The 26,022-nt window shown below is 40.1% G+C and overlaps 1 protein-coding gene across 2 annotated transcripts; it reads right to left on the reverse strand.

Annotated features, from left to right (window-relative positions):
- Positions 1-439: 439 nt before the first annotated feature.
- ARGLU1 (arginine and glutamate rich 1) lies at positions 440-26,022 on the reverse strand. 2 transcript variants are annotated; one of them, XM_027065205.2, is made up of 4 exons: positions 25,444-26,020; positions 17,410-17,635; positions 15,030-15,113; positions 440-1,264 (listed from the first exon to the last, which is right to left on the reverse strand). In XM_027065205.2, exons 1-4 carry the CDS (start codon positions 25,788-25,790, stop codon positions 1,100-1,102), a joined length of 822 nt encoding a protein of 273 aa, XP_026921006.1. In that variant the 5' UTR covers positions 25,791-26,020; the 3' UTR covers positions 440-1,099. The 2 variants fall into 2 exon arrangements, 1 of the variants encoding a protein (XP_026921006.1); XR_008296498.1 differs by having other exon boundaries at positions 1,199-1,264; positions 15,030-15,598; positions 25,444-26,022.

Raw genomic sequence — 26,022 nt, forward strand, 5'->3', positions numbered from 1 at the left:
TACATCAAAGAGGATTTGACTACCTTAGCCTTTAGTCAAAGTACAAAGCTAAGTTCTTTCTGATGGCCCACTTTGAAAATAATCTAAGGTTCTATACATTTTTAGAAGCATTTTTCTTGCCTTCATTAAGTATAATTTGTGATCGTAGTATTTTATATCCTAAAACAGAGGCACAGGATTGAGAATTTAAATCTTTTTCTGGGTGCTCTTTCTTAAAGGTAATACTGACGTCTTAATTGCCGTAGCAGCATAAGTTAGGTATTTGTAAAAATAGCCATTAAATACTAATACGTGAGGATATTTAATGTACATATAAATCCTATTTTAAAAGTATGAGGAAATATAGCATGGTTCTAGGATTCCTAAATTGTTGACCATCAAAAAGTAAACCACCCTCTTTAAGACTTAACAGAACTTTAAAAAAAATTGCTTCAACATATGAATTTAAGACTTTACTTTATTCAGCAAAATCATTTATTTACACAATGGGGAATGCTGGTTTGATTTTGTCAATGAAATAAAAACAAACTGAACAGAGACAATACTGAACTGTATATATAGTTTGTGCCAGAGCTGACCAACTGTTTCCTTACCTGTATCAGGAGCATCAAGGACACTGGTTTAACAATACACCACACAGGTCCAGTAACACCCTGGGAGCTTCCAATGCAATTACCAACTTTTTCTTTTTTTATAAATATATAAAAAAACAAAAAGTCAGCAAAACCAGCATTACGACGTAATAGACAGAGTAGAACTCTGAAGTCAATGGGTCAGTAAAAACCTTATCAGACCATCCAGTTTACCAAGTGATCTGCTCTCCTTCAGACCATACTACAGAATCCAAACAGATGAAAAATAGATCCCTCTTTAGAAGACAGCAATGATCTGATAAGGATTTGACTTAATGGAAGTTAAGGGGGGAAAAGGAATGCAGAGCAGAGCAGAGCCCCTATTAGAACAAGCTAACTTTTCCAGATTTTCCAAATTAAAAAAAAAAACAAAAAACAAAAACAAAACAAAACAAAAACCACTTCAACATGAAGCTACCATACAAAGTTTTTCCATTTTTCTTTGTAAAAAGTTCAGAGTTTGCAATTTAATCCTGTGTTTTTAGTGAGAAGGACAGTTTGGGCCTGGACTTCCCTTTGCCCAGGATAATTTTTTGTTCTTCTTTTTGTTGACGTTGTCGCTCTTGTTCTAGTTTCATCCTTTCCTCATGAATCTTTCTTTGTTCTTCAACAATTCTCAACTGTTCCTCAGCCTGAAAGTTAAAAGTAAACATTAAAACTTCCAAGAATTTCAGGTCTTCCATTAGTAATATTGGGAAATCAGGTGACACAGGAACATACGTACTACAGTATGCTTAATAAAACTCACACAAAAAGTGATAAAGGAAAAATTATAGTGGAATTAGAAAAGAACTCCTTATTAATTCTGCCTATTCTTTCTTTTTATGAAAAATAGATTTAAAAATTGTAGAAAAGCACTTGCACATTTTGAAAATGGAAATTTCTAAAAATCTTATCTCGAAACCAGTATAGATTTTGTCCTAGTACCTGTTTTTATCCACATCTTCAGTGAATCAGATTAAGATTGTCAATTATGAACAAAGGCACCGGTTTCTTCAAACGGTTAAGTTCTCTACCAATTACTAGAACTAGATTTGTAATTAGAAAGACATATAAAAGTTACACGAGGGACACTGGGTGGCTTAGTCAGTTAGGCATCTGTCTCTTGATTTCAGCTCACGTCATAATCTCATGGTAGTTGAGTTCTTGGCTGAAAGCTCAGAGCCTGCTTGGGATTCCCCCACTCCTGCCTCTCCCCTGTTTGCATGCTTGCTCTCTCTCAAAAAAAATAAATAAATAAACTTAAAAAACAAGTTATAGGAGGGGTGCCTGGGTGACTCAGTTGGTTAAGCGTCCCACTCTTGGTTTCAGCTCAGGTCATCATCTTGCAGTTTGAGTTTAGGCGTCGAGTTAGGCTCTGTGCTGACAGTGCGGAGCCTGCTTGGAATTCTCTCTCTCAAAAGAAATAAATAAGCTCAAAAAAAAAAAAAAGTTACAGGGGAAAAAAAAACAACCGCTACTGGGGCTACATTATATTGTCAATATGCAATCAAGAAATACTAAAGACCCCTTTCTCTGGAGTGAAAAAAATTAAATACCCTTTTCACCCGCTGATTATAACACGCTTTTCGGTTTCAAATGGACACTGGAATAATTAACTTTTGTGGTGACTTCAACTCCTTCAGTCTTAAGTAACCAACTCCCTTCCTGTGCTGTCTATACATTTCCCCTCTTTACCAAAAAATTCCAGCCATTCCAATTCTCCCTCCTCATGGTCTCTCTCCTTCAGGTCTACTTCCCTACTCCCCCCCCATCCCCCAGGTGCAAGTCTACCCCTCCAGCACAAGGGACATTAGGCCATGTGTGCTGGTGACTCCGGTGGTCACGAATGGGAGAGTGGCTCCTGGCATTTAGTGGGTAGAGGACAGGCATGCCGGTAAACATCCTACCACGCACAGGTCAGCCCCCCACAGCAATTATCCACTCCCAAATGTTAAAGTGGCCAAGGTTGAGAAAACCTGCTCTAACCCTTTGAGTTTTTAAATCTCAGTGATCACTGTGGTCCCTTCTTTCCTATTTGATCTTCATCCTAAAACACTCACTGCATCCTGTGAATGCTTTCCTATTTCCAAAGTCAAGTCTTAAAGTCACTACTTCTATCTCCATTATTCTACTAAAATTATTTTCTAGATGGTCAGAAACTCCACTCTCAATGACTTCCTTATTCATTCTTCTGTTCACTTGAAGTCTTTTAAAATTTTTTTCTCTTCCCACATATTCTTTCATACAAAATACAGTGGTTCAAAACATACATTAAGGCTCCAGGTATCTGTGGCTCAGTTAAGTGTTTGACTCTTGATTTTGGCTCAGGTCAAGATCTCCTGGTTCCTGAGATAGGGCTCCGCACTGACAGCATGGGGCCTGCTTGGGATTCTCTCCCTCTCTGCCCCATGCATGTGCACGCTCTCTCCGTCTCCAACTGAACATTTTTTTTTTTTTTTAAAAACAAAATATTTAAGGCTCTCCACCCTGATCAGTTCTGTTTGTCTCCACTGATAGGTTTTTTTTTATTCTGAAATAGTAACATTCACTGTGACTGAATTACAGGCTTTTCAGCAGAAGACCGGAAAGATGATGGACTCTGGTATGCAGCATAGAATGTTTAAAAAAAAAAAAACAAAACCCTGACATTTAAATACATAAGTAACACAAAGAGGTTTGTTTTACTTTAAGATGGTATGGGTGTAGACTAAAAGGCAGAAGATATATGGTGGGACAAATCCACTGAAATCAAGTGAAGGGCAAATGGGAGAAGATCAGAATTAAAAGGTGGGAATTTGGGGGCACCTGGCTGGCTCAGTCAGTTAAGCGTCTGACTTCAGCTCAAGTCATGATCTCACAGTTTGTGGGTTCAAGCCCCGTGTCGGGCTCTGTGCTCACAGCTCGGAGCCTGGAGCCTGCTTCAGATTCTGTGCCTCCCTCCCTCTCTGCCCCTCCCCCGTTTGCACTCTCTCTCTAAAATAAACAAACATTAAAAAAATAAAAAATAAATAAAAAAGTGGGAATTGGGTCAGTAGGCAAGATGGAAAATCCAATGGAGAGGTGAAATAGATCTCTCTTTCAGACCTTTTCCCTAAGCTCCGTTTCTTAAGCTACAGCACACTACAGGACAGAGAGAGAGCTCTTCAACATGTCCAAGATTTAGAATCCTCAAAACTAACCCTAAAATAAATCAGCCCTCTCTACTACCTTCTCTATTGCAACCCATATTCTGTAGCTTTATCCTGTCTTCCCCGACACAAGCAAATAGCCAACCAGTTTGTTATCCTCCCCTTATATTCTTTTCCATTACGTTCTCTCATCTAGAGCCTGTCCTCCATTTCAACTGCCACCACACCAGCACAGGGCCCCACATCTTCTTAGAGACCTGAAATGGTTTCCTCATTCCCAGTCTTTGCCCTTCATCCACCATCCACCCTACAGAACACTACCAGTTTTGGGAACATCTTTCTGTTCTCTCATGCTCCCAAGTGATCTCCACCAGGTGTGGAATATGGCCTAACTTCCCCAATTAGCACACTATTTAAGACGTTCTATAATCTGGCTCCAACTGTGTGTCTGCTAGTATCTCAAAATTATGCTTGCTTTCTATCTTGCCTCCGCTTCTCTACTCCTGCCATTCTCTCCTCCTACTGAAGTCCCACCTGTACATCCATCTCACATCTCCACTTTTGTGCTTAGACTTTCACTGATGATTACAAGAGAAAAGAATTACCTACTTCTGTTCATCCTCAGTAATAAATTCATATGCCAATTACTTTGCCCAATTTTAACAAATCATCACACATTTGGGGTAAGAGCCTGGCAAGTACAATTCAATCAAAGAATAGTAAAGAATCTTACTTTGTGTCCATGTGCTTGGGAAACCCTTACCAATATAAACACCCAGATTCACTGCTGCCTATGGTTCTAACTCAGCCCTCAACGAAGCAGATTAGATCCTTAAAGAGCGAAGAGTTTGAACATCACAGCTTCACCCTTAAGAGAAATCTAATTAAAATTACACACTATTTTTCACTGTATCATATTGACAAATTCAAAAGTGAAATACGAAATACTAGCTTATGAAGAGTACTATGGCACTACTTACCAAAATTTTATCTTCATAATACTTTTACCCAGAAAATTAATTTTCTGGAATATCCTACAAATAACACTTGCAAGCATGCTAAATTGAACAAGGTTTTTTAATGCAACATAGCTTGCTCAAGACTGGAGAAATCCAAAATTCCCAAATATGGGACTATTAAATTATGCAAAATCTATGTAACAGACACTGTGCAGGGGCACCTGGGTGGCTCAGTCGGCTAAGTGTCAAATTCCTGATTTTGTCTCAGGTCATGATCTCACAGTCATGAGATCAAGCCGAGGCTCCGAGCTGGGGTGGGAGCCTGCTTAAGATTCTCTCTCCCTCTGTCCCTCCCCCACTCACAAGAGCACAAGCGCACTCTCAAAAAAAATACTGTGCGGTTAACAAAAAAAACACAAAAATAGGAATCCCTACATACTGAAATGGAAAACCCCCCAAGTTATACTGTTAAGTAAGAACAGCAAAGTCCCAAATAGTTATGTATAGCATGCTATTTCTCTGCAAAAAGGGGAGAATAAAAATACATGTGTTTGTATCTGCCAAAATATGCATTTTAAACTCTGGAAAAATAGACAAAAACCATAACTGAATATATATTTTGGAGATGGGAATGAAAAGTAGGTGGATGGGGAAAAAAAGAGACAGAACCATTTATTTTTCTAAAAAATAAATCTGAATGATGTGATCACATACCTAAATTAAAATGAACAAGATTTTTAAACTAGTTTCCTTCATTAACAGGAAATACTGATTCTGCACTGAAATTGACTTTATTTTTTAATGTTTATTTATTCTTGAGAGAAAGAGAGACAGAGCACAAGTCGGGGAGGGGCAGAGAGAGACAGAGACACAGAATCCGAAGCAGGCTCCAGGCTCTGAGCCGTGAGCACAGAGCCCTACCCAGGGCTCGAACTCATGAGCCACGAGATCATGACCTGAACCAAAATCCAAGACTGTGCCACCACCCAGGCACCAATGACATTAGACTGGGTAAAGAAAGTTTCAATGTCATCCACGTTTACAAATACAGGAGACGGAAGTGCATGTGTGCAGAAGAGGGGCTGCAGTCTCTCTGTTTCTCCCTTAGTGCTGAGCATATAGTGCCTACTGGAAGTACCTGATAATGAAATGACTTTTAAAAATGAAGTGAGCAGGTGAATATCCTGTCTTTACATTCAAATGTTTATACTTTGTTCCACTATAGCTTTAAACTAAGCATAAATGTTATTCAATTACACCATAGCAAAACCAAACCAAACCAAACCAAACAAAAAAACCCCCCCAAAAAAAAACCCAAAAAAACTAGTCGAGCAAAACCCAAAACCATCAATTTTAATATAGTGGTTCTCAAATGATGAAAAACTGGTTTCCTACCCCATCCATCTGTGAGGTTTGACCCTACACCTTATTTGCTAGGTATTCTAAACCCTAACCCCCTCTGCAATCTGATATGCCATTTCCTTCCCAATGCCCCTGGAATATCCACTACTCCTCCACCCTTCTGTTGTTTCAAATGCATGCAAAAGAAAGAACTATTCCAGGGGGGGGCGGGGGGATGTACACGTGTATTCATACAGAAAAACAATACCGAGCTCTCCTACAAGGATTACACATGGACGTCATGGAGGCCCAAGAGAAAGCCAACATCCACCATACTAGAGCCATGAAAAGAGGGTGGGCCTTCTTAGCCATTAAGTCCAGGACCCTCACAAAGGTGGCTTTCAACCCTGTACCTCAGTGGGAAGAGTGACGGGTGAGATAAAATACATAAAAGCAAAGTATACCATTCTAGAAGAGTCTATTTACCCCTTCCAGTACCTTTTGTTCCCCCCTCTTCTACCCAGAGGTCCCAGTGTCCTTATTACAATTGCACCTGTCTAAGCATCCCCCACCTACACGGTCTCTAACTGTACATTGGGGTGATCCCTAGCAGCAGTTTTTCAGCAAATAAGGATGCTGAAATCTACTAAAAATACATATGAAATTTTACGAAATCTTAAAAATACAAAGAGAGAATTACTTGTTATCAGCAGTGATTACGGGAATGACAGGCAAGAATGAAAAAATATTACAATTAGGAAATCATGCCACCACTCAGAAATGTGGATTTCTGCATTTTAAACTTCCCAGACACACATCCTGTTAAACTCTGCCATTTGTAACTTTAATTCTTTGACTCATCTTCCCCCCTGTAACAAGTGTAATAATGTTTATCCCACTTTAGATAAACAATGCATAAAAAAAATATTAAAAAGAAATTTGAAGTAATTAATTCTGACCCTTAACAAATTACGGATCAGTAAAGTTTTCCGAAATTATTAACGTACAAGGTTAAAAAAAATAACATACCAGGATTTTTTAAAAAAAGTAATCCCCCCCCATGGCAATTTGGTTATTCTGTTACCTAATGTTTACAGTGTATGCTATAGGATATTGTTAGCTATCATATAAAGAGAATTCGTATCACTCCTTCTAGCCCCTTTCCTTTGCAATTCCTCAGTTGCTACACCTTTATAATCTTAAATATATTTTTGGAACGTCAACATTACAGAACATCTCCCAAGATCCCGTATTACTTAAAAGTGGACACAACTGCTTCAAGAGGGAACTGATAGCCGAGACTGGTACGGGATACTCGACACAAAAATCAGTGTCCTCCAGGGCTCAGCAGAGACCACTCTAAGAATACTGCCCAAACACCAATCTCGTACCTTCAGGCTTTTAGTATTTGTGTCCTAACGTGAACTCATCCAGATGTGGTTCTTTTAATCTTCCATACCCTAAGTTCTCTTTTCTTTCAAGTCAGTGCTTCTGTCTGCCTTGGTCACTCATTCCCTTTTGTGGAGGTTTTCTCAAGTGCCTGCTGATAACCTGGCTGTCAGCATGAGATCTTCTCTGGTTCCCACACCACATTTTCTCCTCTTCTTTCTCCTCTTCCTCCCTCCGGGCACTTTTATCGCTCAACCAGGTTTACTCTCTTTACAGTTTCTCCTGCCACCTTACCAATTCCAGCCCCATCTCCTGACAGGCTTTCAGTGGGTTTCTGGTTGACTTTCTGTCCTTCACTCACACTATATAAGGCCAATTCAGTAATATCCAGAACATTTTCCAAATACTGTTGCCCAAAATACACTAACACACTCTTAAATGAGCTTTTTACCTTATCAGTTGAAAACAAGCCTCTCCCTGACTAAACATTCTTCCATTAACTCCCCATCACTTCGTTACAAATTAAAATATTTAATTGACATTTACATTTGGCGCCATGCCGTCCCTGTCTCTCTTAAAACGTGTAAATACATCACTATTAACTGCATATATCACTCAGTCCTGTGCTCTCTCAACTTAGATGAGCTCACTCTACTTACTATAAATGCCCCATTCCTTTTCCATTTGTATTAGTTTCCTGTAACCACTGTAACAAATTACCACAAACTGGATAGCTTAAGAGAACAGAAATTTACTCTGGGAGCAAAGGAGTCCAAAGTCAGTGTCACTGGAACTAAAGGTGTGGACAGGGCCACCTTCCTTCTGTAGGCTCTCGGAGGGCATCTGTTCCTGGCCTCTTCAAGCCTCTTCAAGGTTGCCAGGGTTTCTTGGCTTGTCTATGCACTGCTCCAATCTTCAAATTTCTCTCTGTGCTGTCCTCAAGTCACCTTCTCCTATACGAGTGGAGTCTGCTGGGAGTCTGCAAGCCGTTCATCACGGTGTCCTCTCCATGTCCTTTTCGGTCCAAGTTGGCAGTGTTTCTGCTGACACAGCATCCTCACAAACCCTGCGGGTCTCCCAAATCTGGCAGGCCATTGGACAAGATGCTCCCCAACAGATCTTTCCTGGATAATCTCATTTACTCCTGGTGTCTGCTACTAAAGTGCCTGAAGGAACTTATGAGTCACAGGCATAATCTCTTCAGCCCTAGCAAATGGTTGTCCAGCCACAGCCTTGGCTTTGTTTGCAGTTTTTTAACAGGAAGCCTCCTGACTTTATAGCATCTTTTGTAATCTAGATGGGCTGAAATTTTCTCCAAACATCAACTGCTCATTCCATTTTACTTATCTGTTCTTTCCTCTATCTGTTCTTGAACTTTACTATCAACAGCCAGGGGAAGAAACCAGACTGTACCTTCAACACTTCACTTAGAAATACCTTAGTTAAATATGCCAGTTCAACACGGAGAAGTTCCACCTTCCACACAATTGTAGGACACTACCAGGTTTCCTACCACCATACAGCGAGGACCTCCTTCCCTCTAGTTTAAAGTAACATCCTCTTCCCCTGCTTCTGAGCCTTAACCAGAAGCACCTTTAAAGTCCCTATTTCTACCAACGGTCTTTTTTAAGGCTGTCCAGGCATTTTCTATCATGTGCCTCAGAATTCTTCCAAACTTTAACTGTCCAACTCCAAAACTACTTCCATATTTTTAGTAATCAACTGGGTAGGTCCAGACAACATAAAACTATTCTGGAGGCCAGAAGTTCGAAATCAGTATCACTGGTCCAAAATCAAAGTGTCAGCAAGGCCTGCTCCATTAGGAGGCTCTAGATTGAGAGTCTATTCCTTGCTTCTTCCAGCTCCTGGTGGCTGCCAGGATTCCCTGTCTCCTGACCACATCACTCCAATCTTCAAGGCCGGAATCTTCAAAGCTCTCTCTGCTCTGTCTTCAGCTTCTCCTGTGTGTACTGTGGTAAAAGCCCCCTCTGCCTTCCTCTTACAATGGTTATGTGGAATGGCTTTTAGGGCATAGTGGATAAACTCCCCAAGATTTTTAACTTAATCATATCCACAAAGACTCTTTTTTTGGGACCACACAAGGTAACTAGTGTTACTAAAGTAACAGGAGATCAGGACACAGAATACACAAACAGCTTTGTGTGGGGGGGGGGGGGGGAGGAGCGCAGGGAGGTATTTTCCAGAGATATCTCTTAATTGCAAAGCGAGCTCTGGTTTACTTTAAGTATGTGGAACACATTTCACATATAATCAACTTCCAAACATGGTACAATTTTTTCATTTCTCAAAAGAGAGGTACAAAGCGTTAAGCATGATGAACACAGTAAATCTCCTTATTTGGCAAGTGGGTAAGGAAAATCCATTTTTTTCTTTGTTAATTTGAGAGAGAGAGAAAGAGATCAAGTAAGTGCGCGTGCAAAGGGGAGGGGCAGAGAGAGAATTCCAAGCAGGCTCCATGGTCAGCATGCAGCCAGATACAGGGCTCAATCCCACCATCCTGGGATCATGACCAGAGCCGAAATCAAGAGTCAGACACTCAACCAACTGAGCCACCCAAGCGCCACAAAGAAACTGTTTTAATATTAAAGAGAGGAAATACACTGTAGATCTCAAACTTATGATTTGCATATATTTTAAAAATTCCAAACAATGTTTCCCAGTTAAAATCAATTTTTCCTTTTTATCAGCATGTTTATAATTGTATTAGAAACTGTCCGTCTGACTCTTATTATAGTTTCAGTATTTACTCACAAATTAACCAGATTACATTTGACTACCACTTTCATTCACCCACGGATAGTCTGAGGGTCATGTTTTTCCTACTGCTCTAGCCTCCTGCAGGGACACTGAATTCCACAGCAACATCTATCGCTATTCTTAGTATATTTCCCTTTCTAAATAAGTAGGATTCATACACATTTCAGAATAATATCTGGGCTTTTCCCAGGCACATCACAAAAAACTTTTGTGAAGAGGAGTAAAAAAAAATTTTTTTAGTACTATTTTTAACATTTTTAAAAAACATTAAAAATCTCCATTGTACTAACAATACCCTTTCAAATATCTGAAGACAGTGGTGCACTGCCAATAGTCAGGCAGAACTAGATACCAATCTGCCAAAAAGCCAAGTCCAGGCAAGCCAAGACACGTGTCAATTCTTCCTTGATTTTATTCATCAAGCATGTCTGCTGGTTAATATGCTTTTGCCTCCTTTTGGACAGATAAAATCAAATATCTTGACAAACAATTTGGAACGGATGTGAGCAAAAACTACTGGTCTAGAGTACCTAACATGAATTCTACATGAGAGAACCCATGGGGCTAAGCTAATACATTCCTTATTACAGTCATTACTGTGATCAATCTTTGAACTTTTGTCATAAGGACCTACTTAAAAGTTAGTCAAAGTGTGGTTTAAATTTACTTTCTCTACTAATTATTTTTATGTGATCATGAAAGTGATGTATGTTAGTTGTAGAAAATATAGAAACTAGAGAAAAGTATAAAGTTACATGTAAGTGTACCAATTACAGATAACGATTCTTAGCATTTTTTCCCCATCTACTAAACTGTGCAAATATACTTTTCAAATTAGCAGGATCATAATGTACACGTAAGTTCTGCATTTAGCTACTTCCCCTGGATTAACAAATACTTTGACTAAAGAAAAACCAACTATATAAGTAATCTAAAAACCTGTGAAATTTTCACTATTCTAAATAATAAAGGGAAAAGTTTTTTTTCTTTATTAGTTTACTTGTATCTGATTCACTTTTCTCAAGATAAAATTCTTAGACACAGAATTAAAGGCTCCTGATATTTACTGATTCACTGTTATTTTCTAAAATGGTCACAGCCATTTAAACTCCCCAAATCACCACATAAAAAGGTCCCTTTATACCTTATCCTTGCCAACAGTTGGTGCTAATGAGGGAAAAAAAGTCTTTTTCTACTGGTATTTAGCATCAGAGGAAAAGAAAGGGGGGGAGGGGAGTCCTTTGTTTTGCTACATTGTCAAGAATTTATGAAGGCACTTTCCCATTCCACTTGTGTGAGTGAATTCTCTTTTAAGTCTCTTTTCTTTTTCTATTAGGGAGTTGGTCTTCTTTATTGACTTCTAAGAAATCCTTGTATTATTCTTTCAAGACTACAATGTTTAAAGAAATACCCTTTGGGGAACCTTCTCTCCCCACCCTCCTTTAATCTGCTTTCGAACCTCATCTACCATCACTTACCTCACCACCTTCTTGACTACACAAAAAGCTGGTTCACTGCTCCGGCCCATCCCACTATCCCAAGAGCACCTACACACTCTTGCCTTTATTCTAAGGCCCCAAAAGGCCTTTTCCCTGCTTCATTTCCTCACACTCCTGTCCCCATCGTAAGTGCAATTTCTAACTATCCACGGAGGCCCAGCTCACACGATCTCTTCCAGGAAGGTTCCCAGGTCTCCCTAGAGACCTGGGCAATGATGTCAATTATCACACATCACCCGTTGCACTACTTAGTATTTTCATATTATTAACTTTTCTTGGAATTGTCCTTGTCTCCACAATAAGTACATTAAATACTTTAAGAGAACTTAACATCTTATCAACTGCTTTTTACACCTAACAAATTCTCAATATGGATTATGGATTGGCTGCTCCCTCTTCTCCCCTTGCCTTCTAGAAGCTAAGAATGCATCCCATTCTTCTTGCTATACCATCAACCGGTCCACATTTCTAGCATATTTATTAGGTCATAAAAACAAACAGAACTGTTGCTTCAACAAGATAAACCAGCACTACTGACACACTCAGGAAAAGTCCCGTGCTATCTACAACATGGGCATATTTCCCTAAGTATCTATTCTTTTAAAAAGAATATATTCCAGTAGTATCTCCCAGTAAATGTGTGAAAAGATGAAAGAACTTGCTGAAAACTGAGAGGATGAGGAATGGACAAGAACGAAAGTCTCCGTACGCTCCTGGCATCTTTATGCAGTAACATTCTGTCTTTTCCTACACAAAGGATGTGCTAGTTTCCCTGCAATAGATGATGCCCAACAGAAACAAATAAAAATTTTCTCCAACACTGACAATTATTTCTCGAGCTTCCAACATTATCATGCACAGGAAACAAATGAGTTATGTGCAAATTCTTACCAAACAGTCTCAAATGCAAACTCTTTTTTTCTCCAAGATATCTTTTCACAAAAGTTGTACTGATAACATGCAATGCACAGTCTATTCTGCCAAATCCCAATGTTCCAGAACAGTGCTGGTCTAGGTATGATCCATGAATCAGCAATAGTATGCAAACCATAATGGATCCATAACAAGATATGTAGAAACCAGAAGTGTTTTAGAAGCTTTTATAGCCACTTGATGTCATTTTTCTAGTAATTCATCTTAATTGTATTTTGCAAACATAGTCTGAGACAAATTAGGATTAAAAGACAAAAACAAAAACTGGCCAATTACCACCACCTGAGAAGCACTGCTCTAGAATAAGCTTGCTGATCTTTTCCCAGTAAGGACACACCGAAAGTTATGTTTTTATGGTTTGTGTGTGGGTAAACAAAGAAAACTGCCAAAAGAAATATAAAGCGCCAAGTTTCCCTAGGCACCAGACAGCTACCTCGGGATCAGAAGGGATCCTGGCAGGGCATAAGCGGAGGAACTCTGTTCTAGGAGTCATAATCCGGCATTCCAGGCCACCCAAAACCGAAGTCACCATGCTATCCAATCTCTTACCATGGTCTAAGAGGGATTCCCCCCACTTCGTGATGCCGATACAACATTTTCAATACCAGCTATACTGTTCCACCCTTCTGGAAACATCCAGGCCCTACAAACCACACTATATTTACCTTTCAAAAAAGCTCAACGTTCAAGACTCAAATGAAGGTTCATACTTTCCATCTTCCTACCTGAACTGAGATTTTCTTCTTAGCATCACTAAAAAAGCACGATCACGTACTCATTAATGAGCAGGTAGGGACAGACCTCAGAATGACTCCTCATCCATTTCACTTTCATAGTGCTTGCTCTACCTTAACAGATTTTAAGGCCTTTTCATTGGGAAAGGCAGGATTAAGTCCCTCCCTTTCACTATGACCTTTACAATAACCAGGATGGCAATGTGCATGAAGAATCCTGGTGTCATCCTCATTAAGTTGCTTAGTTACTTACTTAAGTTGCATTAAGTTACTGATATTTCCAATACCGGCTTTTATCTGGGGCATACCACCTCTTAAAAGATTATGCCTTAGAACCAACTGGACCATAGTTTTAACTTTTTACATTCTTATCAATTATGGGACACATTACTTACGATCCTCCTTCACCCCTACTCTCATTGGGATCCACTGTCAATTAATTACTTAGACCAACTCAGATCTTTTTGTGCCTTTATAAACAGTCACAAAATTTGTTTTTTCTAAACCACTTAACGAGAGCTTACAACTTGCTTTTATCCTTCATGTGACAGTATGACTTCGCAGCAAATGTCTTCTCAACACATTTCTAAGTAAACAAAACTTTTCTAAGATGTCTAGAAGCAAGAGTCCCTCCTGGGTCATGTCTCCATTCCTGGGCACGAACTAGCACTCATTCTCCGTTCATCCTAAGTAACTTCCCTTCCACCTGATTTAGATTCTTACTTCAAAGTAGAATTCCTATATGCCACTTTCATGAGGCAAAGAAAGTTTTTCCTTTAATGCCTGTCTCTTCCTTTTGTTTCCTGGATTTTTTTTTTGTATCCACAGTCATTTCATTCTGTTTTCTTCCTCATACTGAGACTGCTTCAGAATATACATTTTTAATGGAAATCCCTAGGCCACCCAAAACTTTATCCTACTTCTTTATTCTACTTTAAGTGTCAGTCTGTGCTAAAAATAAAGAAACATAACAAACAAAAACCTCTGGATTTTTGTACTAAAAGAAAAAAAAAAGAATTGGAAGGAAAAGCAGAAACAATCACAGATTAGTATTTTTCTATTTTCAAAAGATGACCTCAATGTTCTTACACTGGCTTCTTCACTAATATTTCCAAATTGTTCCTTCCTCACCCCTGTTTAGATCCGTGTGTCATAATTACTTAAGTCTCTGTATTCCTTGCTGGATTACAAACTTGGAATAGGAAAAATAGCTTATGAGTCTGGCACACTATCAAATACAGACTCCCTACATACTATACCCAGTAACTGGGTGGGAACAAGGTCACTCATGTGAAGTGAAATGCTGCGTTTGAGTTTAAATACTTCCAAGCTTTTGTTTTTACTATCCAGGGAGAAAAATGTAAATGAGGTGAAGAGAGAAAAACTCTGGGACTGGGGATAGTACAATTCTCCCAGGAGCCCTGTTTTAAATGCAAATTTCAGAATGTTCTCCAGAGTTACTAGAATCTCTGGATTGCCCCCAGATGGATTCCTCTGGAAGACACTAGCTAAAATCTCATGAACCATTCCTGCTCTTGCCTCAAATCCCTGCAAACAGCCCTGAAGACTAAAAAAATGTGTCCATGATAAAGCACAAAATCATCCCACAAATTCTGAAGCAGCAAAGCAAATAAAAAATGCTTTTCATACATACCAGTTTGGCTTGTGCTTCTGCAATTTTTCGGTTATTCTCTTCCAGTATTCGCTCTAGCTCCTCACGTTTTGCACGTTCTTCCTCCTAAAGGGGAGGACATGTTAAGATGTTAGAAAAACAAAATGTTTATTTTTACTGATAAATATTTACTAATCTTCCTCTGAACTTTTTTGAGCTGACTTAGAGGGCAGCTTTATAGCTACCTTCTGTCTGACAAATGATAAACTGTGCAGCCACTAAAATTTGTTTCTAGCACTAAATTTAAATCATCCCTCCCAGTCCAAACAGCAACCGACTAAACCCTCCCTAATGATAGTTTCCTGGCAATTATTACTAATACTTTAATATCACACAAATCAACAAGGACAACTACAAAACTGGATAGTATTTACCAAATTAAAAAAATAATATATAAAATATAAATAAAGTGAATATTTGTCTCACCAATTATGTATACCTACGTATTCTTTACCTATACTCCTTTAATCAGCATTAAAAGTTGAATATTTACTGTCTTGTCCAGTGTCCTGCAGAGTGTGCTCCTCGGCTGCCATACGCGCCAGCTTCCTCTTTAAAATGATTTGTACTGTTAGCTTGGCAATACCTGCATCAGCAGCTCAACCATTTATAAAGAAACAACATACAAGGAAGGCTGAGCTGAGGAATGCAGATGTTTATGGTAAGAAGGAACAAAAAATGTAATTCATCATTCCTAAGGCAAACAATTAATAAGAAAAATACATTTACTGTTAGTGAAAAATACAAATGGTAATCCATACTTCATGGAACTAAGGGCTTCTTCCATGGGGAAAATGGACTTAACATTCAGATGTTGACAATTTCTAAAGGCAGCTTATCTTGTCATCTACAGTCTGAACTGAAATTCAGGAATCCAGGGGGTGCATGGTCCGGAAATAAAATTCTGTAATTTATTTTTTATTGGAGAATTTAATGAGATTTTATAATGCAAACTATATGAAGATTGCTTGATGGTTTGGGCAGTGTTCAGATCACAGCATACATATTCAAATGATTTTAATATTTGGAAAGACTGTCAGAGGGTTGTGTCCGTGTAAAAAAAAATTGTTAATACGAAACAAAAAGCAAATGAAGAGAAAAAAATCTTCCTATGATTAATAACTCGCTACAAGACAGCACCATTACTCCAAAATTATCTCCATTATGAAAAGCACTGATATAAGTAAAATTTCATACATTCAATTGCACAGTCTGGGATAGCTACCAAATATAGACACGTGTATCTAAAGACAGCACAAGGGAGAATGCACTTGAAAAGCTAAGCTTACTGAAAAACAAGAGAGATTTAGTATGATGCCAACTTGCCCATACTAATGCCAAGATTAACAATGATATGAGACATATATTTTGAGTCAAATATTTAAGTTCGAGAAAATAGAACCACAGGATTTTCTATGGCACGCACCAATGGAATTCGTATTCATTACACAAACTATGTCAAGGGACACTCAGCACTGTAAAGTAATTTGCCTTGAGTGTTTCAGTGACTTTCAACAAGTTTTAGGAACCTGGAGTAATCAGTGCAAATAAGCCATAAAGCTTCAGTAGCAAATTACTGTCTCACAGAAAGACATTTTCAACTTCTGCTCCAGCTGCTGATAAAACAAATCATGTGTTTAGCTTGACTCCAGACAAGGACAACCTGTTCCTTCATAACTCTCTAGAGAAAAAAAGGAGTTGTTAGTAGATACTAAAAAAAGTGGACGAATACTCTGGACATTTTTCCTAAAAAGATTCTTTGAAACACATTAGGAAAATGGAGGGAGGGCCTTATGATCAGAATGCCAGAATTAGTCCATTGTGTTGAAGCAGGATTTGGGGGAGGGGGTGAGGGATAAAAGAAGGAAAAAAAGAAGAGCAAGAAAACCTATTTATCAAAAGCAGGTGCTGTCACTCAATGTTAGGCCCTGCTCTTTGTAATCTGACTGAAGGCAAAAAGCCTCTCACAGTCTAGGCAGTAAGAATGATAAACAGAAAAGAAGAATACGTAACCACAGGTGGATTTTTAACCTTTTCCCTTTACCACTCCCTGTCTCCCGCCACCCTCCCAAAAAAGAATGTAAGTCCTGCAGCCATGGCAAAAGTTTCAAACACTTCTCAAATATGTAAGCCAGTTCCGTTAAATCAAAAAGTATCCTTGAATACGTTTTATGAAAGTAACTTTTAGATGTCAGTCAGCACTTCTGAACAGGCTAAAAAATTAACTTTCGCAGCAATGTTAAGTTTAGATGAGAAAGGAATTAGTCTGTATTCCATCTCTTTCTGAACTGAGCAGGAGGCACACCCAACACTGAAAGTTTTGCCATGGACTGTCTCTACTTTCCAAACGACCGAGCGTTACCTCTCTGGCTTTTTGTGCTGCAAGCTCAGCTTGTCTCTGTCGCTCGAGTTCTTCGAGCAACTGCTTTTCCATGATGCGCTTGGCTTCCTCCACCCTTCGGAGAACTTCTCGCTCAATTTCATCCTTCCTTTTCTCCAATTCTTCCTCTACCCTTTTGGCCACTAATTCTTCCACTCTTCGTGCTGTTTCTTCCTCGATGAGTTTTTCTTCTATTTCCTGCTGCCGACTAGCACACAAAGTAGAAAAAAGTGACTTAGATGACAGAAGTAAACGTAAGAATTAAAACTAGTTATACGTCTGTAAAACATTCAGCCTGATTCTATGATTTTATAATTCATCTGAGTGCAACACTCAAGGAAATACTAGATACCAAGATGTTCAGGGATACAGAAACTCGAACAAATATGAAATCATGTTTTTGTTAGCTTTCACTTTCTAAATCCAAAATGACTCAACAAAGAGCTTAATTCATTAGTTTTAATTTAAGAACTGTTAAGAAATCTGAAACAAGAAGTCTACTTTTTGTTACCAACTTTATAACAAAAGGACAAAGTGCATGGATTTACTCATTTGCCAATGCACTCAGTCTAAGGGTTGAGCTTCAAGAGAAGTCAGGAGAAAATACTATGTAGCAAGCAATTCAGACTAAGTTCATCCCCTGCCCCCCACTAGCAAAATCAGAAGAAATACAGACTCAAAGAGATTCAGACTGTGAAGGCAATGAAGCTTTTTCTGAAAATACAGACCAACTTAATTCAGGTTCTGAACCTAATACCTTTCAGCGTACCTTCTTTCTTTGGTGTTTAATGACGCATGATACGGTTTAAATTATTTTAATCCCATCTAGATATTATAAACCAACTTATTTACTCAAAATCAAATTCTGCACTGAAAATACTGACATTTATCAAGGCACTGTAGTGGACACCATGTACATTTTATACCAATGACATCCAATATGGTCTACTGGGAATGACATCCCAGCATAAAATTGGTCATTTTATACCAATGACATCCAATATGGGCTACTGGAAAATTTCATTGTACATATGTAGCTCACTGTATTGAGACAATAATTTGTACTGAATTAATAATAAATTCAGAGGCTCTGGAAGTATATATAAATCCTAAGAGGCCAATTTATTATTATTAATGCTTCAACTTTCTCACAGCCCATGAAATTAAATACAACCTGTAACCTTTATATCTTTTGATGACTCATAAATATGTATGAGCCAGTCATTCAATTTACGTGTTTAGTAAAGACTTTATAGTGTCTAAGTGACCTTTAAACACCCCAATCCACTTCAACTAAACTGTATTTTGGGGGTGGGGGGGGTAATTCAATTCCCACTCAAGTGCTTTTATTCTCAACTCCTGTTACTTATTCACAGTGATACCATACTAACAGCAATGTATCTTTAACATTCTGATTCATTTCAGTTTCTGCATTTATAACCTCTTATGTTTTTCTGACAAGGAGATAGTAACTACTTGAAAAAGCACAATTATTTATTCTAGGTTCCAGACATATGCATCCCATTCTGAAGACTCTGTTGCCTGTTTCTTAAATATTTCCTCCCAACACTAAATTATTGATTTTTATTTAAAAAGATACAAAAGCCTAACATATACTCTAAACAATGCTCCTTTTCCTATTCAATAACTTCGAATAAAATACAGTTTAAGGTAGTTTCAATAAGCCTTTACCTATAGCAGCTCAATAAAAGAGAATAGTTATCTATCCCAACACTAAAATGAATTGCCAGACATACCTCAAGGAAACCAGGCAGGGATTTTAGTGGAAATTAAACTATATTTCAAATATAAAAATTTTGTTTCTTTACCTCATCCAAAGAGAAAAATATTAGGCTGAAATAAGCCTGATAACTGTCAAACCTAGATGATGGGTGTATTAACGTCATAATATTCTTTCCACTTTTGCAGAAGTTGGAAAGTTTACACAATGCAAAGTTTTAAAAGTATACACCACTCACACAAACAAACTTTTGCTAGTAAATGTAAAGGAGCCTAAGAAGAAGTTCTCTTTTAAGATGTCAAAAATGGTGCAATTCAACTCTAAGGACAACGTAAAACAGTTTCAATTAAAACAGTTCAAAGTAAAAAGCAGAGAGAAGAATGGAATAAGGCTTTAGGTTAGCTCATCGCTAGAAAAGTCGCCAAATAACTTAGGAATTTTGGAAAGATGGAAGAGACCTGATACATATTCAGGGTTTTTTGTCAAGCAGTCTGTAAGTAATAGCAATAGCACAACGGCTAATGGGGTCACATTTCTGGATTTAGTACGGAGAAAATAAGCCTAAATAAATTCAGTTTATTACTTACAGCAAAAGCCAGATCAGCACAGTGTCAGCTGTTTCTGGTCCCACTCATGGACACCAAACCAGAGGGGACAGGTGACATGCAATACAGGCATAGGCAGTGGGCTGTTTTGCTGCTAAGGAGTCAATTCTAAGGGCAGCTCAGCGGTTTTATAGCCCAGAGGGGAGGGCAAGTGGAAAGTCCCAAGCTCAAATGAAACTGAGAGGATGAGAAAAGGCCTTGTGGAGTTTCTCACAAGGCTGCTTATCTCCCTTTGTTCCTGGAGGAAGCACAGGACACACCACTGTGACTGTAATTAAGCCTTGCTGCTGTGTTCCACGTGGAGACAGGCAAGGTCAGGGCACCACAGCAGAACTGTTCCCCTACAAGTATTATCAACAATATAATTTTTTGTTGTTGCTGCTATTGTTAGTAGCAACAATCAGAAAAAAAAAAATTTAAGTGATTTTTCAGATTTAGCACTGAAAAAGTTACTCTCAATGACGCTTCAATTCCCCTCTCCCCACATTGAATTCAGAAAAACAATGGGCACATGTACAATTGAATTAAGCAGTTCATCTTTACTGACTACAAGTTTATTATCATTATCAATGATAAAGAGGTAGAAGGCTAACTTTCACCAGGGGCACTGAAACTTTCTTGGGGAAAAAAAACCAAATACTTTTGCTCATTAGTATCTTATAAAAAACATTTCATGTCACTGCCTATCCACTCCTTAAAACTTTAAGTTTTTATTTATTTGAGAGAGAGAGACAGAGAGGGAGGGAGGGAGGGAGAGAGAGAATATGGGTGTGTGGGCAGGGGAGGGGCAGAGAGAGAGAGAGAGAGAGAGAGAGAGAGAGAATCCCAAATCCCAAGCAAACTCTGCGCTGCCAGAACAAAGCCCATCGTGGGGCCTGAACCCAAGAACCATGACCTGGGCCGTAAATCAAGAGTCAGATGCTTAACTGACTGAGCCACCCAGGTGCTCTACTCCTTAAAACTTTTGCCATAGGAGTTGTCACTTTCCTGATGTTCTTTAGTGGCTCTAATCTCTTCCTCGGGCTCCTCTGCTCAATGTATTCCCTTGCCAAGAATTTGTGCCAATGTTGAAAGGGCTGAATCACAATCTTCAAGATTTCGATGGTAGTATGTATAACACTAGGTCCCCATTTTTTCCATGCCTCCATGCTTTCAGGTATTTTAAAAACTCCAGTCACCACCAACTTTAAAACGGTAACTATTAAAACAGTAAGGACCCAGCAATACAGCACTGTCAAACCAGAGTATGACTCTGAACATGGCAAATGGCAATATTATTTAAAATATTATACAGAAATATTTTAACGTGTATGAACTCAACCCTAGGAGTTTCCTTCTAGGAAGTGCTTCGTAACATCACAGCAAACAGCATTAATTCAGTACTGAATAGGCACCAAATACTGTGCCAACAGCTTTATACACCATGTCATCAGTTACACCTCTGATGATTCCCAAGGCATAGGAATACTTTACTAGCTGGGCTCCAGGTCACTGCATTTTGCTAAGAGAGGACTCCTAGCCTAGGTAGACTCCAAAGCTCATGATCTAAGCCCTATAGTACCCTACAAAGGCAAAGGCATGCAATAATATTTACCCAAATCATTTAAAAAATTTATAAATTTCTTATCAACATCAGCTAGATCTTATGCCCTTATCCTTTGTCTTAAAGCCCTAAGTGTCCCTGAAATACAGTTCCACATACTGAATTTGCTCATAAAAGCTGTTCTCTACTCTCACAATGAGCTCGTCAAGTACTCTAAGGATCACTCATATAGATCCCAGTTCAGCTTAGATACTTTAATTCAGAAGGCTCTCAACCTGTCATGCAATTGAACACTAAGCATATTGAAACCTAGATTATAACAGGCTACAGTAAATTATTATAGCATTAACATTTTCCGGATTTGCTGCAAGTTATTTTACAACTGCCTATTTTTTCAACATGCACAGTGAATACAACATGCACAAAGCCATTTCAAAAGAATACATATGAAAATGATAAGGAGAGAGAACCACACTAAATGGTTGGGACACAGGGAAGAGGTAGAACTTCTGAATTCAATTTTGAAACATGTGAACTAGCTATTCAGAAATGAGAAAAAAAAATTTAATGCTAAGGTCTACCTTTTACTATATTAATATAACTCGTAAGAGCACTTTATAAACTCACCAGGCACAATCTGGCTGCATTTCGTAAATTATATTACATTATGTACGGAGGCCCATTATATGCCAAGTATGTCTAGATACTTTAAATGTGCCATTTTTTTTTTTAATGTTTCATTTTTGAGAGAGAGAGAGAGAGAGAGAAAGAGAGAGTGTGAGCGGGGGAGAGGCAGAGAGACAGGGAGACACAGACTCTGAAGCAGGCTTCGGGCCCGGAGCTGGCAGCACAGAGCTGGATGCAGGTCTCAAACCCGTGAACTGCGAGATCATGACCTGAGCCGAAGTCGGACGCTTAACGACTGAGCCACCCAGGCGCCTCATAAATGTGTGATTTCTAATCTTCATAACGAAGACCAGTATCTTCATTTCACAAATAAGAAATCAAGCTTACAGGTACGTGATTTATTCAAGGCTTCACAATTGTAAACAGCAAAGCAATCTGGTTTCCATTATTACCACAAAATTAGTTAAGCCCAACAGAGTATTCAAATTTTGCAGTCTCTCCCCTCCCACAGACCCTTTTCCAGGTACAGGGACACTATGCTCTCTGTTGTCTTCTCTGCTTCCAGCAAGCACTGGTTTCTTCCAACAAACATTCCCTAAGGTCCTCTCAGTCCCGTAAGCCAACTGCTTTTTTGCCTTCACACGCTACCTGGGTCGTTCTACCTACTCTCAAGGTTTCCTCCTCAAGGCTTCAGTCTCCCATATCAAACTCGCATAAACTCACTATACCCAAGTGTTAAAGTGCCTACAGTGGAAGTGCCAGTTGAAACTCCCCTCGACCGTTCCCTGTCCGCTATCAGGTTTCTGCCGTTTTAACCACCGTCTGCCACACAAATAGTTCCTTAAACATTTGGTGCCCGACGTGCAATAGCTACAATATAAACACGAGAACCAATATTAATGCTTTATTTCCCTTATGCTCCAATCCAGTTTTATTTGCACTGTTTCCTAAATCTGTCCTTTCCCATTCCAACAACCGCCCCCTCACTACTCCTGTGTGGTCTTACTGTAACTAGTTATCTATCCTACACAGCATTCAGTGCTGTTTTGGGGGGGTGGGGACAGAGAGAAAAAAAGAGCTCATCCCATTTACCTCCTCAAAACGTTTCCTGTTTCTAGGATGAAATCCAAGCTCCTTAACATGACTCCTTTATAAGATTCTCAGCCTCTGTTTACCTCCCCTGACTAAAGAGACTCCATGTTAGTACTTATAGAACTTCCCGTGTTTTACCTCACTTGTAAGCCATTCAGCCCCCCTCCCTCCCTTTACTCTGGCAAGGGCTGAAGGGACTCTGTTTTGGTCCACATGTACCTTCCTATGCCTTGCCGGACAATCTCATTTCTATCTACCACCCATTCCTTAGGAGGACGAAGGTGTTTACCCATCTGAGATGCTTCCTTCTTAAAGGCACATCACTATCACTGAATTTACCACACTATTACGTACCCACTTAGCAGTCTTTAAGCTTCTTGGAGAGGGGTCAATTATTTTTATCTCAGCAGCACCTAGCACAGTGCCTGGCACTTATTAATTGCTCAAACCGTATTAGCTGAATGAGACCTGTAGACACACAACTACTTAGGCCCATTTCCAAGGATCTAAAACCTAGGTCTTTCCATGGTTTCCTTTGTGTTCTAAGACATTACACCGTACTGAGGAGTACCTACTGCATGGCACACAGAATTCAGTGTACAGGTGGCTGCTCGCTTTGCCCCTCTTCCCTTCATAAATGCTAATGGTAATCTGCTGCTTCTGCCAACTTGCAACTATACAGCTCTCCTATTTTCTCTTTTAATCCCTGGTTTCTGTCCCTGCTATTCATGTGCAGCTTGCTAAACACCTCTAATTATTCTCTGCATACCAAGTTCCCTTTTATTTTTCCTACAAGTCATAGCTTTTTAGAGAATGGCAAATAACTTCTCTTTGGACACCTGTTTTCACGTGGGAAAATTATCTGAGACATGACTTAATTTTTAAAATGTTCATCTGTTGACATTTATTTGAGAGTTCATTTTTACAGTTAAGGATCTTGTTATATACCAGAAAAACCCGGATTCTATATAATCAAGGTTTGTTGCAAAACAATTACTTGTATGTATCTGATGTTAATGTATGTATCACCGACAGCTCTACATAAAGGAAAAATAAAGACACACAGCAAATAGCTCTCCAGGTACTGCTTCCTCTGTAATATTAGTCAGTGCCCCAGTCCCGTAAATCTTAAAAACTTTGCTCCTTAGAAACACACTCTGCTGGAAAAATCTACATAACGCAAAGCCAACTGCAAAAAAATTTAAAGCCCCTAAACAATCAGTACATATACCTGTCTCACAAAATTCAGGTAATTCTCCTACCTCGTGTGCGCTTTCTAAACACCGATGCGCTGAGGAAGATGGCCGGTTAAACACAGACAGTTCACATCTAACACTACCTTTCCAACTGGCTTTGAGAAATGAATACCTAGAGCATCAAGGTACTATGGTCTTAAACCAAAACCAAACCCAAACCCTACATTTTAAAAACAAAAGACGATCAATTTGGAATTATTTGTACCTACTCTTGGATCTAAAGATACTTGAGAGGTGACTCTCAGAGATACTTTTACCCCAACAGTATTTCAAGTTGGGGACCTCACTGTGATCCTGATTTTCCCTACATTAAGTTCCATACGTGAGCAATGCAAAAATAAAAGCAAATATTCAAGTGTCCTCTACCACAAGGGAAAACAAAACGCAGGATTGCACCTACTTTTGCTACAGAGGAATATAAAGCCATATAAATGAGAAGTATAAGGACGGAGCAACTTTTGATAGGGATGATGGTTATGCAGGTGAATTCAAGTATCAAAATTCATCGTACTGCAGGCTCAAGGTTTGTGCACTTTATTTTTGCAGCTCAAAAAAATAACAAACAAAACCCGAACAGGCTCGAAAAAAAAAGAAAAGCAACCGCGACATCTTTAACAAAAGGAACTCACTAACATAAAATGCATCTTTGGCTGTACTGTTGGGACCACCAACAGGGTCTCATTTCCCGAGAAGCCCTGTCAAATCGAAGCCCCGGTACTAGAATGCTCTGGCCAGCTGCAATTTGCATCCCAAGGGTTAATTCTTTCCGGCTCCCCCCCCCCCTCCCCAACAGCGGGCCCCAAACGCTCTCCATCCCTTCTACTGGCTCCCTTATCCCACGCCCTCACTGGCCGCGGCAGCGCCTCTACCCCACTCTGAACTCCACCCCCTACTTCCGGCACTCAGCTCCGCTCTCGCGCCAAAATCGCTTTCTCTGCTCCAAGCCCTTCCTGCGCAAGCCCCGGTATTTCCCAGCCCAGCCAACTCGTGGGTCCGTCCGGCCCCAGGCTCTCCACTCGCGCGGGCTGCAGCCTCTCGGGCGGGTTCCTGCGACCCCTCGACCCCCGCCCCCCTCACGCCCCAACTCGGCCCACCCAGCCCCGCCGGCCCCCACCCGCCAGGCTCCCCGCCCCTCCCCCCGTGGCCGCTCACATTTTTCGCTGCCGCTCGAACTCCGCTTTCTTCTCCTCCTCCTCTCGCTTCTGCTTCTCGTCCAGGCTGCTGCGCTTGCTCACCGTGCGCCCGAAGATGTCGATGCGGTCGGGCGGGGACGAGGCGCGCTCCCGGTCCCGCTCGCGCCGGGACACGGCCGTGTTGGTGGAGCGCGAGCGGGACCGCGACTCCCGCCGCCGGTTCCGTTTACTCTCCCGGGACTTGGAGCGCTTCCGCACGCGCTCCTTGTCCCGAGACCGCGACCGCGACCGGCTCCGCTTCTTGTTGTGCTTGCTGCTCTTGGTGTGTTTGGAGCGGGACGAGCTCCGGCTCCGAGACCGGCCCATCCTTCCGGGCGACGCTGTGACTAACCGCTGGCCTGGGGCCCCGCACGCGTCCCACTGCCCTCGCTTCCGCCTCTGGACGCGGGCTGGCCGTCCTATCGAGGCCGGAGGAAGGAAGGCCGTCGGCCAGCTGACTTTATACCGCTCTCTGAGGTGAACGGCCGCCACGAAGGCCGCCTCCGACGACCAGGCCGCAACACCAGGAGTTGCTAAGATGGCAGCCGCGGCTGCACCG

Source organism: Acinonyx jubatus, chromosome A1, assembly GCF_027475565.1.
Source record: "Acinonyx jubatus isolate Ajub_Pintada_27869175 chromosome A1, VMU_Ajub_asm_v1.0, whole genome shotgun sequence".
Lineage (NCBI taxonomy): Eukaryota > Metazoa > Chordata > Mammalia > Carnivora > Felidae > Acinonyx > Acinonyx jubatus.